Source organism: Stegodyphus dumicola, chromosome X2, assembly GCF_044657685.1.
Source record: "Stegodyphus dumicola isolate Sdum_Otavi_A_Nest chromosome X2, ASM4465768v1".
NCBI lineage: Eukaryota > Metazoa > Arthropoda > Arachnida > Araneae > Eresidae > Stegodyphus > Stegodyphus dumicola.
The window spans coordinates 68,173,829-68,187,343 of record NC_140781.1 but is presented as its reverse complement, the minus strand read 5'-3'; the positions used below and the strand labels follow the sequence as shown (position 1 = coordinate 68,187,343).

The following is a 13,515-nucleotide window of genomic DNA, read 5'->3' as shown; positions in this document are numbered from 1 at the left end:
AGATGTACCACATCTCATTAAAAACATGAGAAATGCATTTCTTTCAAGTATTATGATATTACCAGAGGAATTTCGCCAGCAGCATGCCTTGCCATCGAGGATAGTATCTTCAGTGTATGTGAAACGACTCTGGTCAAGTGAGATAGAATCAGATGCTGCCCTGAGATCTCTACATCACTTGAACAGAGTTCATCTCTTCCCAACACACTTTTCCTCGATGAATGTGGCATCTGCTGTGCAATTGTTTTCTGTAAAAACAGCTGCTGCTATTGAAAAAGCAGTTATTTTACACTAAGTTGCAAAAGAAGCATTAACTTCTGCATGGTGGCTGAGACTTGTAGCAGAATGGTTTACAATTATGACTGCAAGGCATCCAAAAAAAGGCATCACTATCAAAAATCAAGATGAGAAATTTAATATTTTATTGAAATTCATTCATGTGACTGAAACTGTTCAATTTGGAAAAGCATGGAAGCCATTTCAAACTGGCATTATTATGAGCACATTGAGTGTTGTGAAACTCTCAAAAGAATTATTTTCCGAGGGGTTTACATTTTTCTTACCAGGCAGGTTGACACAAGATGCGCTGGAAAATGCCTTTTCACAGATTAGACGAAAGTCGGGTGCAAAGCCTACTGCTTTGCAAGCCAAGAGAGCACTGAAATTAGTGTGCCTATCACAGTTCATTTCGGATATCAATAATCCAAATTATTGTTCTGAAAGTGACCACAGCCTCTTTGATGCTTCTGAATTAGAGGTTGCTATCAGAAAGGAGGTCTTGCATCCTATCTCCAATTCTGTAGTGCCATCTACCTCTTCTGCAGTGGCAGTGAAACGTCGCTTGCCCCCAGCTGTGGAAGAAAATGATATACATTACATCGCAGGAGCCATATATAATAAGATGTTGAAAAAAAAAAGCATATGTGAAAATTGTAAAACAGCTATGACCATTTCAGAGGACATGCTGGAACCTGACATACCCGAGCATCGCACAATTCTTACAAAACACAGCAATAAAGGTGGACTGAAGGTCATCTCTTCAGGAATGTATCGAATATGTAGGGAAGCTGAACGAGAATTTCAAAAATGTAAAGATGTACTCCTTCGTTTACAATCAGCCATCACAAAAGAATTAGTTGAAAGAATAATTGATAAATGTACGCATGTGGCCATGCCAAAATGCTGTAATCTTAAGAAAGTAATTATTGATAATTTTTTTATTACTAGATGCAAAGGCCTTACACAGCATCTTATCAACAAAAGAGCCCATAACGTTTCATATTCATCAGCATCGGCCAATAAGAAACAAAAAGTAAAATAATTTTAGAAGGTATGTATGTTTTATATTAAATAATTTATGTGTTTTATGTAATATGTATTACTTTTTCCTAGGCTACGAGTATATAAATTTCTGTGTTTGATGTTATATATGTTACTTTCTGCTAGGCTATGAGTATATTATTATGGTATTATTTTCTTGTTTCTAATATATAGAAATATAGCATATTTTCCAGTATAAAATTTCAGTTAAGTTTTACTTAAAAGTATGGGAAAGCAGATTTGTTTCATGCATGATCTTTATAATACTGGTATGAAATAAATGAATTTTAATCTGTAAACAATTTTTTGTTAATATTGAAATGTGTTTCTTTGGATACATTTTTAGGCACTTGTGGATCATGTCAGACAACATGCAATAGAGAAAAGTTGTCCATGTGCATAAATTTTCCCATTGTGTTACTTCATTTTATCTAAATTTCAAGGATAATTCTTTTCATTTTTATATGGCATGTTATCAGTATAAAGGCTAGTGAAAATAAATTGGTATGTGTATCTGTTTTTGAAGTGTAATGCTTAAATAAAAAGATGGTGTGTGTTTCTTCATTTAAACAAAATTTCAAGGATAGTATTTTTCAGCATTGTACTGTTTGTTATTTCTCAATGTAAAGGGTAACAAGGGGAAAAAAACTGGTATGGTACATCTGTTTTTTAAGCATGATAATTTTATTTATTTCTTTAGTGATGCATATATATAGAGAGAAGGTATTTGGTCCAACTGAAGTTATAATAAATCTAATTTTACTAGATCTCTTTCTCCCGTCAGGTGTAGAAAATTTTCAAATGCAGAAAGTTTGTTTGCAGAATTAATTCATTTCTGATAAACTTATTATCATTAATTTTTTATATAACATGTTATTAAGTTACACATTTGACTACTGTGTAATAAACTTGTATTTAGGGCAAAAAATTAACTATTTTGCAGCTGGTGACTAATATCATATGCTTCTAAGAATATTACTTTTAACTTTTTTCATAATTTTTGTATTTCAGGAACATGAAACTGTTATTTTGATATACTTAAATAATAAAAGTGTGTATCTGAATCAATTAATGGATACAAATATTTTACAGTTATTTTTAGAAGATATTTGCCATATCGCTTCTAATAATTCATAAAGTATGTTAAAATATAGGTAAATAATTTGGTGCAGAATTCAAATTTAGGGTTTGAAATATAGTGAATCATGAGACTAAATGATTTTTATTGTCATGATTTGCCTGGGCTTAAGAATGTACTTTTCGCCCGGTGGAAATTGTCATCAAACTGTCCTGAACAGGCTTTTTGTTGATAATAACTTCCAGGCTTATCAGTACCTCCATTTGAGTGGAGGGTATACAAATATAGTACCCAATTTAAATTACATTGTGATTATAATAATATTGTGGTATTAAATAAGTGATTATAATTACAATTTAGATAATTGCATTGTAATTATATTACATTGTATCTGTGAACTCTTAATTTCATTACTTTATGCAATTATGTTGTAAGTGCATAATCTAATTGCAATAATATAATCTATTCACAATTACAAAATAATTATAAATGCAGTTACATCTTAAATAGAGGCCATTTTAATACTTTTAAATTTTTGCAAGATAACTTCCCATTAAGGTTCATTTGGAGGAAACTATGCAAATACTAAAAGAGAAATTATGCTAAATTTACATATTTTGTACAGTAGTTTCTTGTTATAATGCTGTTCAATATATCTTCAATACTTTTGTAAATTTAACGACATTCATTGCAATCACTGTGGTGCTTTAAAAAGAAGTTTCTTAGTTATGCTTTCTAATAAGAATGTGTTAAAAATTAAGTATTATGTATAATAACTAGCAATTAAAAAACCTTGACTGCATGAAAATGCTGTTGCTGTGTAAAATAGAAAATAAACTTATGAAAGATAGAAATAAGCTATTTTATGACTATTAGAAATTTTGAATATTAGAAAATAAGCTATTTTATGCTTTGAAATGAATTACGTGGGGTTAAGTCGTCCTTTTACAATTTAAGAATGTGGTTAACACACATTCTTAAATTGGACAGGTTTTATCTAAATTATTAGTATAAAATATATAAACTAGGAATTATTTTGTAACATAACTCAAATTACAAAATTCATTCTATATACGTTCAAATTTATTATCTTTTATGGAATAACTGTTTTTTAATTTAGGTAAAAATTGGATTTTTAGAAGTATTACAAATACAATGCAACACAAAGGTGATCTGATTGGAGAGGAAGGACTTTTTATTACGGTTTCTAGTTCGTATTTATATTACATTTGGTGAAAATCATCCAAAACACAGAATGCTGTACTTTCTTCTTCCATATATGTTATGAAATATTTCACACATTTAAAAGAAAGTGTTTCTTCAGAGTCTTGCACAATTATTTCCATATACCTCAGACTAAAATGACAACATATTCTTAAGTTATTTTTTTAGTATGAATTTAGTGTTTTTATGGAAATTTTTGTTAAAATGTCATTAAGATAAATTTATTTGCACACTCTACGCTTTAACTATTTCCCCATTTGACACTATTGAAAGTTTTTATTCATATCTTATTTATTTTAGTCTGCTAACAAAACTGAAACATCTAAAGAATAAGTTATTTTGAATATGTTTACAAAATATACGCGAAATTTTTATTTAAGTGAAAACGTCTATATACTATTCGAGAATTAATAAATTATCCGAAAAGTTTATGTGCGCTGAATGCCGCGCGTCTATAAAATAAATCTTTAAAAAAACAGCAGACATTCAGCCAGCGTGTGCGATAAACGCGCCAAAATTGGTAGCGCGGTCCCTCCCTCGCCAAGAGAGAAAAGTTAGTGATTCAGCCTGGTTTAGAGGAGCCTTAAGAAGGAGGGAAGGTTCAACTCAAACGGTGAAGCTTCGCGGCCATCTTCCTGTTATCACCGTGACTTGTGCAAGGAAGTCTGTCATTGCAACATTTTTTTCTTTTCTTTTTGAAGCATGTCAGCTTGTATTGCATATGGATGCATAAATAGATTCTCGAAAAAAATTCCGAGCATTATTTTTCCCACGTAAGTATTAATTTTCTTTTTTTTATGTAATATGACAACTATGTCAAAAAATATCACAATGTCACGTGGTTTTCTTTCCAGATGTGAAAAAAAGGACTTAAAATAGGTTATTTAATATAACTATAATCAAAATATATTAAATACATTTTAATGTTTCTGTTTATAGCTGGTATCTTCGTTCCTTAAGATACAATGCTATATGGTAGGATTTAAATTGTATAATTTGAACGTTTTAGTTAATTCGTTTTATAACTTTCATGAAAAGTAAGAAATCAATTGTTACTATTTTTATTAATTGTAAAGGTGTTAAATAAAGCAATGCTTTTCTTTATATATTCATTATTATTCACTTTTTTAAGTTAAGATAAACTGTTCTGTTGTTAAAAATTTTTTGCATAAACTTACAAATTTCTGGGCAGTATAGTGATAAAATTAAGTAAAATATTTACACAATTGAACATGTGGAAAAATGTATCCAAAAACTTATATAGGTGTATTTCTGTAATTCAACTTAATTAAAGGCAGTTTCTTTGAGATTAATAAATATGAAATGCGCATAAACTGAAATCAATGAATTCTGTTTTATTTTATTAAGATTTATTTTCTAACCTAAGCGAATCCCTGAAATATGCAGAAACATCATTTTTTAAAGGCTTTAATGTTATGCGCATGCATTTAGATTTCGAACTATTTCTTAACAATTTGCTGTACATAGTAAATTATGGATATCATCTTTATTAATTTAAAACAAAAATTCAACAATAGCGGGGGATTTCATTATAAATTTAACATAATTTTACTGGAAAATAAATGCACGGAACAGCTTAGAAACACGTACATGTCCCTGCCGTAATGTAATGTTTTGAAGTCACAAACATGGACGCCGCTTGTTCGGCGGAGTTTCATTCCCCGCTAGTGGAGGAAACTGCGAACGCTCCCTCCTTATATTCTAACCTCCTTGGTTTCTGTTTGGAATTGAGTGAAAGATCAAAACATAATCGTGGCTTTGCTTTTGTGAGAAGATTGTTAAGTAGAGAATAAGATTAGATTTTAAATGCGGTGTATATTTTGGCAATTTTACTGTTTTGCCGTGCCGTTAATGTACGTTAATACAAGGCATTTCACGAACGATGTTAAATTTAAGGCTTGTGATTTCTACTATTGTAATGATAATTGAGCTTGGAATCTGTAAGCTATAGTAATTTAAACATTTTTATTAATTTTATGTGTTAATCATTTGACAGAAGTTTTAATAATGCTGCAAATAAGTGCCTTGTATCAGCCATTGTACCTTATTTATTTGCAGATGACTGATACATTGTGCAATCGTGTAAATTGTACATACAAATTTAGATAATCATTAGGAATGTATATATGTATTGACAGGATCCTTCCAAAATATTCAGACATATACGATCAGAAAGGTTTGAGTTTTTATATGTGCTGTCAAATCTTTGAGAAGTTCCTGTCTTCCTTATATCTAAACTGCGTACTTTTAATGACAAATCTAAAAATTAATGATATGCTGGCTATTTTTCTAATATACAGACTGTATTTTGAATTCATCCAAAAAAGTCTGAAAACCAATTAATCATTAATCCTCAAAAATATAGTATACTTTTTATCCATTGAAAGAATGTGTGCGGAGTTTCCTGCAGAAAATATCAACGTAAAATGTATTAAATACAGAGCACCATAAGGATAGCAATTAATTGAGCAAGTTGTTGAATCATGTGCTAAACATAAAAGGAAATAAATATGTTAAAATACGGATAACATTCTGTGTTATCCATATGCCCCATGTAAATGTTTTCTTGACTTTTGAGCGTGGATAATCAAAGTATCATTTTAGCTATATATTTTTGCAGATCAAGCTAGTGGCTTTCTCAACTATATTATGCCATATCTTTTCATTCGTATTTCTGTATCGAAACCTTTGTTCCCATCTTACTTTTTAAAAAAGTTTTTTGGTTTCCTTGCTAGCTTCTTTAGGGTGTACTGTGAAAATTCTATGTTGAATCTGTAATACATAATCATCCATAGCAGGTAAAACAAAATTACAATAAAATGCTTCAATTGGCTAATATGTAAAATGTGCTTTTACAGAATATATTATATCATTTCTTTCATAACATTTTAAATTGTCATTGTTTTTAGAAGGTGTTAGGGGCATGTTACTTCTTTGTTTAAAAATGTCAGGCAGTCAGAATCATAGCATGTTTTAGAGTCCGTATGTGTAGTTAATACTGTATTCACAATTTTTCATAATGCTGAGTGGGCGAAAAGCAAAATACATAACATTTTTTTGAAGTTGAAACTATTACTATTCTGGAATGATTTATAAGCTGTCAGACAGTGATAGAACAGTCAAATCAACATCTGTTGCTGTTCTTAATATGAGAGTGGATTGAAGAAAAGCTTAGAAGGGTTATTAAAAATTATTTATTAACAATAGTCAGAAAGTACAAAAGGAAATTAAGAGGCGTATTTGCCTATCATTTTCCCACAATAATCAAATCTACAGAGAATATTCACATATTTTTGTAACGACTTTGATTTTCTCCATGAATTTAAATATTAGTTTTAAAATACAAATAAGACTGGCTTCAAATTGGAACAAGGTTTAATTATCATCTGCAGCATTAAAAATATTCTTTTCTTAAAATTATTCTGTCTCTGAAAAATACACAATGGATCGAAGGCTATGTTTCTGTGGGTGAAAATATGTTTCAGGGTGCCACTTGGGGATTTTTGGCAATAGGCCAACAAGGCACAATTTGAAGATGACTGCTAGACAAAACCAAAATAAGAAGTCAAAGAATTGCACAAACTCGGTGATCATGTACGAATTGATCTATTTTCACTTAAAAAAAAATCAGAGAATTGCACAAACTCGGCATTGGCACTCCCTTGACTTGTCCATGTACACATTGATCTATTTTCATTTTAAAAAACTCAGGAGAATGATGACATCATATAATGTTAAAACAAAGTTACGCTTCAGCAAAATTTGTAGCCAACTGAAGCTTGGTAAACTGCATTTTAAATCGCACGATGAAATAACCTAAAAAAGGAAATGCATGTTATTGCATATACATACTACAAAAAGGAAATATCGACTTTCCATATTTAGAAATTTCTGTGTCTTCAGTCTGTGACACACAAAATTCCTTAACAGCATCCATAGACTTTCTAAAATTATCTCAACTAGAATATACATATTGCTTTCACAAAAATAAGTGTAAAAAATATCCTCCCTAGTGCCAGACTGTTCGTTGCATTTCCTGCATGAACCTTTCTTGTGACAAACCCATTCAAAGCCATCTGAACGATCTATATGTTCGACCATATGCATTTCCTTCGCATAAACAGGACACTTGTAGTGACTACTAAGTAAATCTTTGTTTACACACCAATCAATTAATGCTTTTTTTCCTTTTCATTCCAAATTGTACAGAAACCTCATATTAATCTCATCACGTCTAGCCATTCTATGGTGTACAGCACAAAATAAGACATCTAACACAAAAATAAGCGGTTAATCTTTGGATTATGGTAACTTGGCGATTTTTTGGCGAAACTTTGGCGACCAACCCTGCTACAGCAACCTGCTAGTTTTTGTTTGGATGCCATTTTGTTTTCACAAAGTAAAGACATGGTTTTTTTTTTTAAACCTCAAAATTTTTTTCCAACTATCTGCTAGCCGAATTACGCTTATGCTAGAAATTTTATGGAACAAAAGTGCTTAATCATGACGAAGATTAGGTGCAAAATTGGGAGAAAGTGCAGAATTGCCCACTGTTTGCCGCGTTTTTAAGAATTGCACATACAGGGTATCGTCCATGTACACGTCAACCTATTTTCACTTACAAAAACATCCCAGAATCGCACAAAAATGCCATTGCGCACACTCTTGACTTTATCCATGTACACTGCTAAAATCCTAGCTAGTAACTTTTATCACCTTGCCAAAATGTCGCCAAACTACCTGTTACCATATTCCAAAGATTAGCCAAATAAGCCCTTACAAATATTTTTCCGTCAGTCAAACTCGCTGCAATCACGTCATAACAGGGTTCGCATAACATTCAACTACTCAGGTTACCATAAATGAAATAACAGTTTTGCAATAAATGAAACAACAACTTGGCAATAATCTAAGGGGCATCATAAAATATAGACTAATCATTTTTGCGCTGTCTGAATAGAAATATGTTCTTTCAATTATTAAAAAAAGATGTGGAAAGCATGGTTTTAATGTTCTACACGTAAAATAAGTGACATAATTTATATGAAAAGAAAGAAACATTAAAGTTTACATATGACTTGGAAAAAGGCAAAAAATTCATACCCAACAAATGTACATACAGCTCTAATTAAATAAGAAGCATCTCATCTTTAAAGCAAGATCCGACCTCTCCCCCCCCCAAACAGCTATTAAAAATTTTTTAACTATCTCTGTAGGAACTGTGAACAGAATTATAAAATCTGATTTAAAGTTAATCAAAACCAAAAAAATGATGTTCATCGCTTAACCGCTTGCCCGAGTATCCCGAGGTATCTCGGGTTCGTATATATTGCAGTTAATTATCATCCCGAGAAAACTCGGGGAAGCAGAATTTGTTGGTACGATTTGTTTTATCACAGTTTTACTCGGCCTGGAGGAAATGAAAGGAAATATTCAGCTTTGATTCGCAGTTTGCCAAGTTTTGTTGGTTGCGTGGTGCTTTTGACGGGACTGGTCATGTGTTTCCCTATTGTATAGTATACGTCGGCTTGTGGATTAGTAATGTATAAAAAAGGTTACTTGCACTGAAAAAAAGTAAGATAATGACAATGATGCAAGATAGCGAAAGCGATGATTTTTCAGATAGTGATTATGAAGAGGTGAAAAAAATATTTTTTTTTTTTTTTAAATCAAATCCAAAGAGACTGTGTACTCTGTTCTCCCGTAAAAGAGATTCCAGCGGTAATTCAGTAAGAAAAGAGACCAGATGCCAGTGTACAGAATGTCAGGTATCACTTTGTGTCCTCCATTGTTTCAAAAACTATCATAAAAAGACTAACAGGTATTTTTCCGTTTTGCCGGTGCAAGCGATAAAGTCACCAGTAATGGTACGACCGATGCCAAATGAAATATCCTCACTGGTAACCTTTTACATTTTCAAAACAAGTCACAGCCATTTCTATTCAGATTGACTGTTTCTTTCAATACTGGCGTACAATTACATATAATTTTTACCAGATAGTTCAATTTTTTGCCCTAAGGCCATTCGCGGGTGGTAATTAAGTCAATTATGATGCAATTACATTGCTCATCCGATGGCGAAAATATAGAAAAGGCAATGTCAAGGGTTAAAATCATCAATTCTAATGAGAATGCACTAGCGAAGTAAAGCACTGTGGCTTTAATTTCTGAGTAAGCTATTCGTACGAATTGAAATAGTTCTTGCATTTAAACTTGTATTCCAAATTAAGATTTAACTTGAAATAATGTAGATAAGTACTGAGAGAATTAGATTTTTGTAGTGTAGTTTACGTGAGATGAGATCACTTGGGGGTCACGGGATATGAACCGGCGAATCAGGATGTTGTACAATGAAAGCATAGTAAATTCTTAAATTAATGTCTTTTTACAAATTTATTGTCTTTATTTATTGGCTTTTTTACAAAATTTTAAACGACATTAAAATATTTATACCTTCAAAATAAAAAATTCTTAGGACTAACTTTTGTCAACACTTTTTATGTGTATACTGTGTGTTTCTGCCAATAAAGTTTACTTGGCGAGATTTGAGGCGGCGAAGCGGAAAAGTACCGACTAATATTTAACTTTTTTTTGTTTGCCTTAGATAACTTGGGATAGTAAACCAATATTAAAACTAAATTCTTTTACACCTTCAAAAAATTAAAAATTCAACTTAAAACCTACATATTTTGATTTATTTCGTTTTGTTGTATTTAATAATAAAATTAAAATGTAATGATTTTTTGCAACTTTTTTCAAAAAAAATTGGTAAGGAAGCGGTTAATGCCAAAACATATTTCTCAGTCTTAGACAATGTATAGATATCTGTATGAAAATTATTTGGCAGGTGGGAAATGGAAATATATAGTTACAATTTATGACGCTTGGATATACTTATCTGATTGCAGTAGAAAAAAAGATCGATTTGCTACCAAAAAAGAGGAGAAAAAAACTTAATATGTTGGTTCGGAGAAAATGAGGAACATTTTTTTAAAGGTTTTTTGGCTATTGCTGGATTTTTTTATAGCGAAAAACTTGAAATAAGGAAAGTAGAAAAATATTAAATTATGAATTAAATGTCAAAATTAATTCCGATTTCTATCAGAAGTATGTTTCAACTGTTTTTATAAAAGAAATTCCATCTCATTATCCAAACAATCTTCACTGTATTAAGTTTCATCAGGATAAGGCTCCAAACGATACCTCTAAATCTACTGCTCTATTTTTTGAAAAAATGAGAAATGAAGCTGGTATTGAAGCTATTCGCTTTAAATGCATACCGCCCTATTTCCCTGATGTGTCTCCTATTGGTTACTGTGCATTTGGACTTTTAAAACAAACTATTTATAAGTGGCATCCCAAAACATTGAATGGACTGTGGAAGATTGTGAAGGAGTAGCTTAAAAAAAAAAATCAACCTTGAAGGAAAAGGAAAATGACATTTATCTTGGAAATCAAGATGTAATAGGATAGTTCAACAAAAGAGCTGTCAGATTGAATATATTAGGAAATAAAATTCTGAGGTTTATTTATATACAAATCTTTGTAAAATCAATACAAAAATTTTTAAACACCTTCTGTATTTAGGCATTTATCTGAATGCAGGACCAACTTGTTTAACCTGGCGTGGAAGAAATCACAACTCTGCCAGTTGTTGGTGGCTGTTTTCACATCACTATCTGAAGAAAATCTCATTCTAGATAAATGTGTTTTCAGTTTTGGAAAAAGTAAATATTCACTGGATGCTAAATCTGGGCTGTATGGGGAAGTGACTTCAGACTTCCCACTTAAACATTTGCAGCAGTTCTTGAGTTTGGCTAGCTGTATGCGACCAGGCATTGTAATGCAAGAGGATGATATTGTCATCCAACATGACAGGGCGCTTTCATCTTGTAACCTTGTCAAAGTGGCGTACTAATGATTGGCAGCAACAGTTTTTCCACACTCCAGATACTTGATCAGGATAAGGAATCACGGCTCACACCTCCAAGTAAAACCTCTTTCCTAAACATCTTACCATTTCAGTCACTCTGAAGCATCTGCGAACTTAACTCTACGTACTGTAACAACCACTGCTAGACAAGTAGTGCCATTTGTCAATAATCTGAGGGAAAAGTATTCCCTCCACAATAATTACTTTCCAAATGCTGATGCTTGTAACCTCTTCCTTTTGATCCACATATGTATAAATGTCTGTTAACTTGGATTTAAATATATTTCTTTCTGAAATTTTATATGCTACATATATGACTAATTTTCTGAGAAATTATATAATCTCATCCTCAGAATTCAAACACTTCAGATGGTGGAAAGGGGATAAACTTTATCCGTAATCAGTCTGATTGTTGGTTTGGTTCTAGAGTTAAAAAATGTTGTTTGAATTTTATCTAGGTGTTAAAAGTGATGTTCCTTAAATTTTCTTTAACTATTTATTGTTAATTTAGGTTAAAATAAAATAACGTACAAAATAATGATTATTGGAGAAGTAAAACAACAAAAATCAGTATTATATTTGTAAACCTCCAGGACTAGTTTTGATGGGTTAACTACAGAACCATCTTCGTCAGCTGCCAAAGTGCAAATATAATGCTTTGTTTTACTTCTCCAATAATATTTATTGTCAGCTTGTTTTAGGATTTACTTTTTTTATTAAAATAATTTTCATTTTTTATAGCTTCGACACACTATCAGCTGAAATACTATGAAATTTTAAGAGCATCTGATTTTGGACATAGTATTGCAAAACGAGGAATACATCCAAGCTCACACCATTTTAACACAGTTAAAGAGTTGTCTTTTAAAGCTTTGGGGAGGTAATGTATTAAGAAATACTTTTATGTCTGTGGTATTTTTTCTCCATACAATTTATGGGAACGTTAATTCCTTTTAACAGTCCTATAGCTATCACTTTACCTTTCCATAATTTCAGTGAAATTTTGATTTCCCTATTCATCATTTAGTACAGATGTATTTTTGTGTACTTAACATTTTGTAAAGTAAGACAAAATATGAGAAGCTGTCATATCTTTTTAAAGAAGTAATTTGGTAAAAATATATTTACGGGTGCCCGTTGGCAATAATGGCGATTTTTGGCGCCAATTATTGCCAAGGGGCACCAAGTTTGTGCAATTCTTTCACTTTTTCCCGCTACACAAATCCAAAATCAAAAGTCAAAGAATCGCACAAACTTGGTATCCATGTACACATCGACCTATTTCCACTTAAAAATGCATCAGAGAATTGCACAAACTAGGCATTGTGCACTCCCTTGACTTTGTCCATATACACATCGATCTATATTCACTTAAAAAGTGAAAGGAGCAGCCAACAAAAAATATATAATCTCAATAAACTACATTTTAAATTAAACAGTGAAGCAACATAAAAAAGGAAATTCATCTCAGCAGTACACAAAGGAAATATCGACTTACCTTATTTATAAATTTCTGAGTTTTCAGTCAAACAAAATTCCTTAACAGCATCCAAAAACTTCCTAAAATTATCTGAACTAGAATGTGTGTATACCACATAAAATCACAAAAATAAGAGCAAAAAATATCCTCTGTCGTGCCAGTATCAGCCGACATTCGACCATACGTATTTCCTTCCTACAAACAGGACACTTGCAATGGCTACTAAGTAAACTTTCATTTACACACTAGTCAATTAATGCTTTTTTTCCCCATTCATTCCACATCATGCAGAAACTTCAAATTAATCTTATACCATATTCAGCCATTTTACCATGTAAACCACGAAATAATCACTGTACTTCCTAAGCTACATCTAACACACAAACAAGCCCTTAATTTTTCCCCATCATTCAAATTCACCGCAATCACGAAACCAATTTCGTCAAAATAAAGTTTCCA

At 31.5% G+C, this 13,515-nt stretch overlaps 2 protein-coding genes across 2 annotated transcripts in view; both read left to right on the top strand.

Moving 5' to 3' along the window:
• Nucleotides 1-358: 358 nt before the first annotated feature.
• LOC146992772 (uncharacterized) lies at nt 359-2,589 on the top strand. The gene is made up of 2 exons (XM_085809068.1): nt 359-1,330; nt 1,667-2,589. The coding sequence occupies exon 1, from the start codon at nt 359-361 to the stop codon at nt 1,319-1,321; it is 963 nt and encodes a 320-aa protein (XP_085665194.1). The 3' UTR covers nt 1,322-1,330; nt 1,667-2,589.
• A 2,694-nt stretch (nt 2,590-5,283) lies between these two features.
• Tace (ADAM 17-like protease Tace) overlaps nt 5,284-13,515 on the top strand; it is a 100,901-nt gene continuing 92,669 nt past the window's right edge. The window contains exons 1-2 of the mRNA XM_085809821.1: nt 5,284-5,583; nt 12,318-12,456. Of these exons, the coding sequence (XP_085665947.1) occupies nt 5,526-5,583; nt 12,318-12,456 (197 nt within the window). The 5' untranslated portion in view covers nt 5,284-5,525. The remainder of the gene's footprint in view (nt 5,584-12,317; nt 12,457-13,515) is intronic.

Bases quoted from the DNA above. Each gene is read 5' to 3' on its own strand.
- LOC146992772 (XM_085809068.1), top strand. From the start codon at position 359: ATGACTGCAAGGCATCCAAAAAAAGGCATCACTATCAAAAATCAAGAT.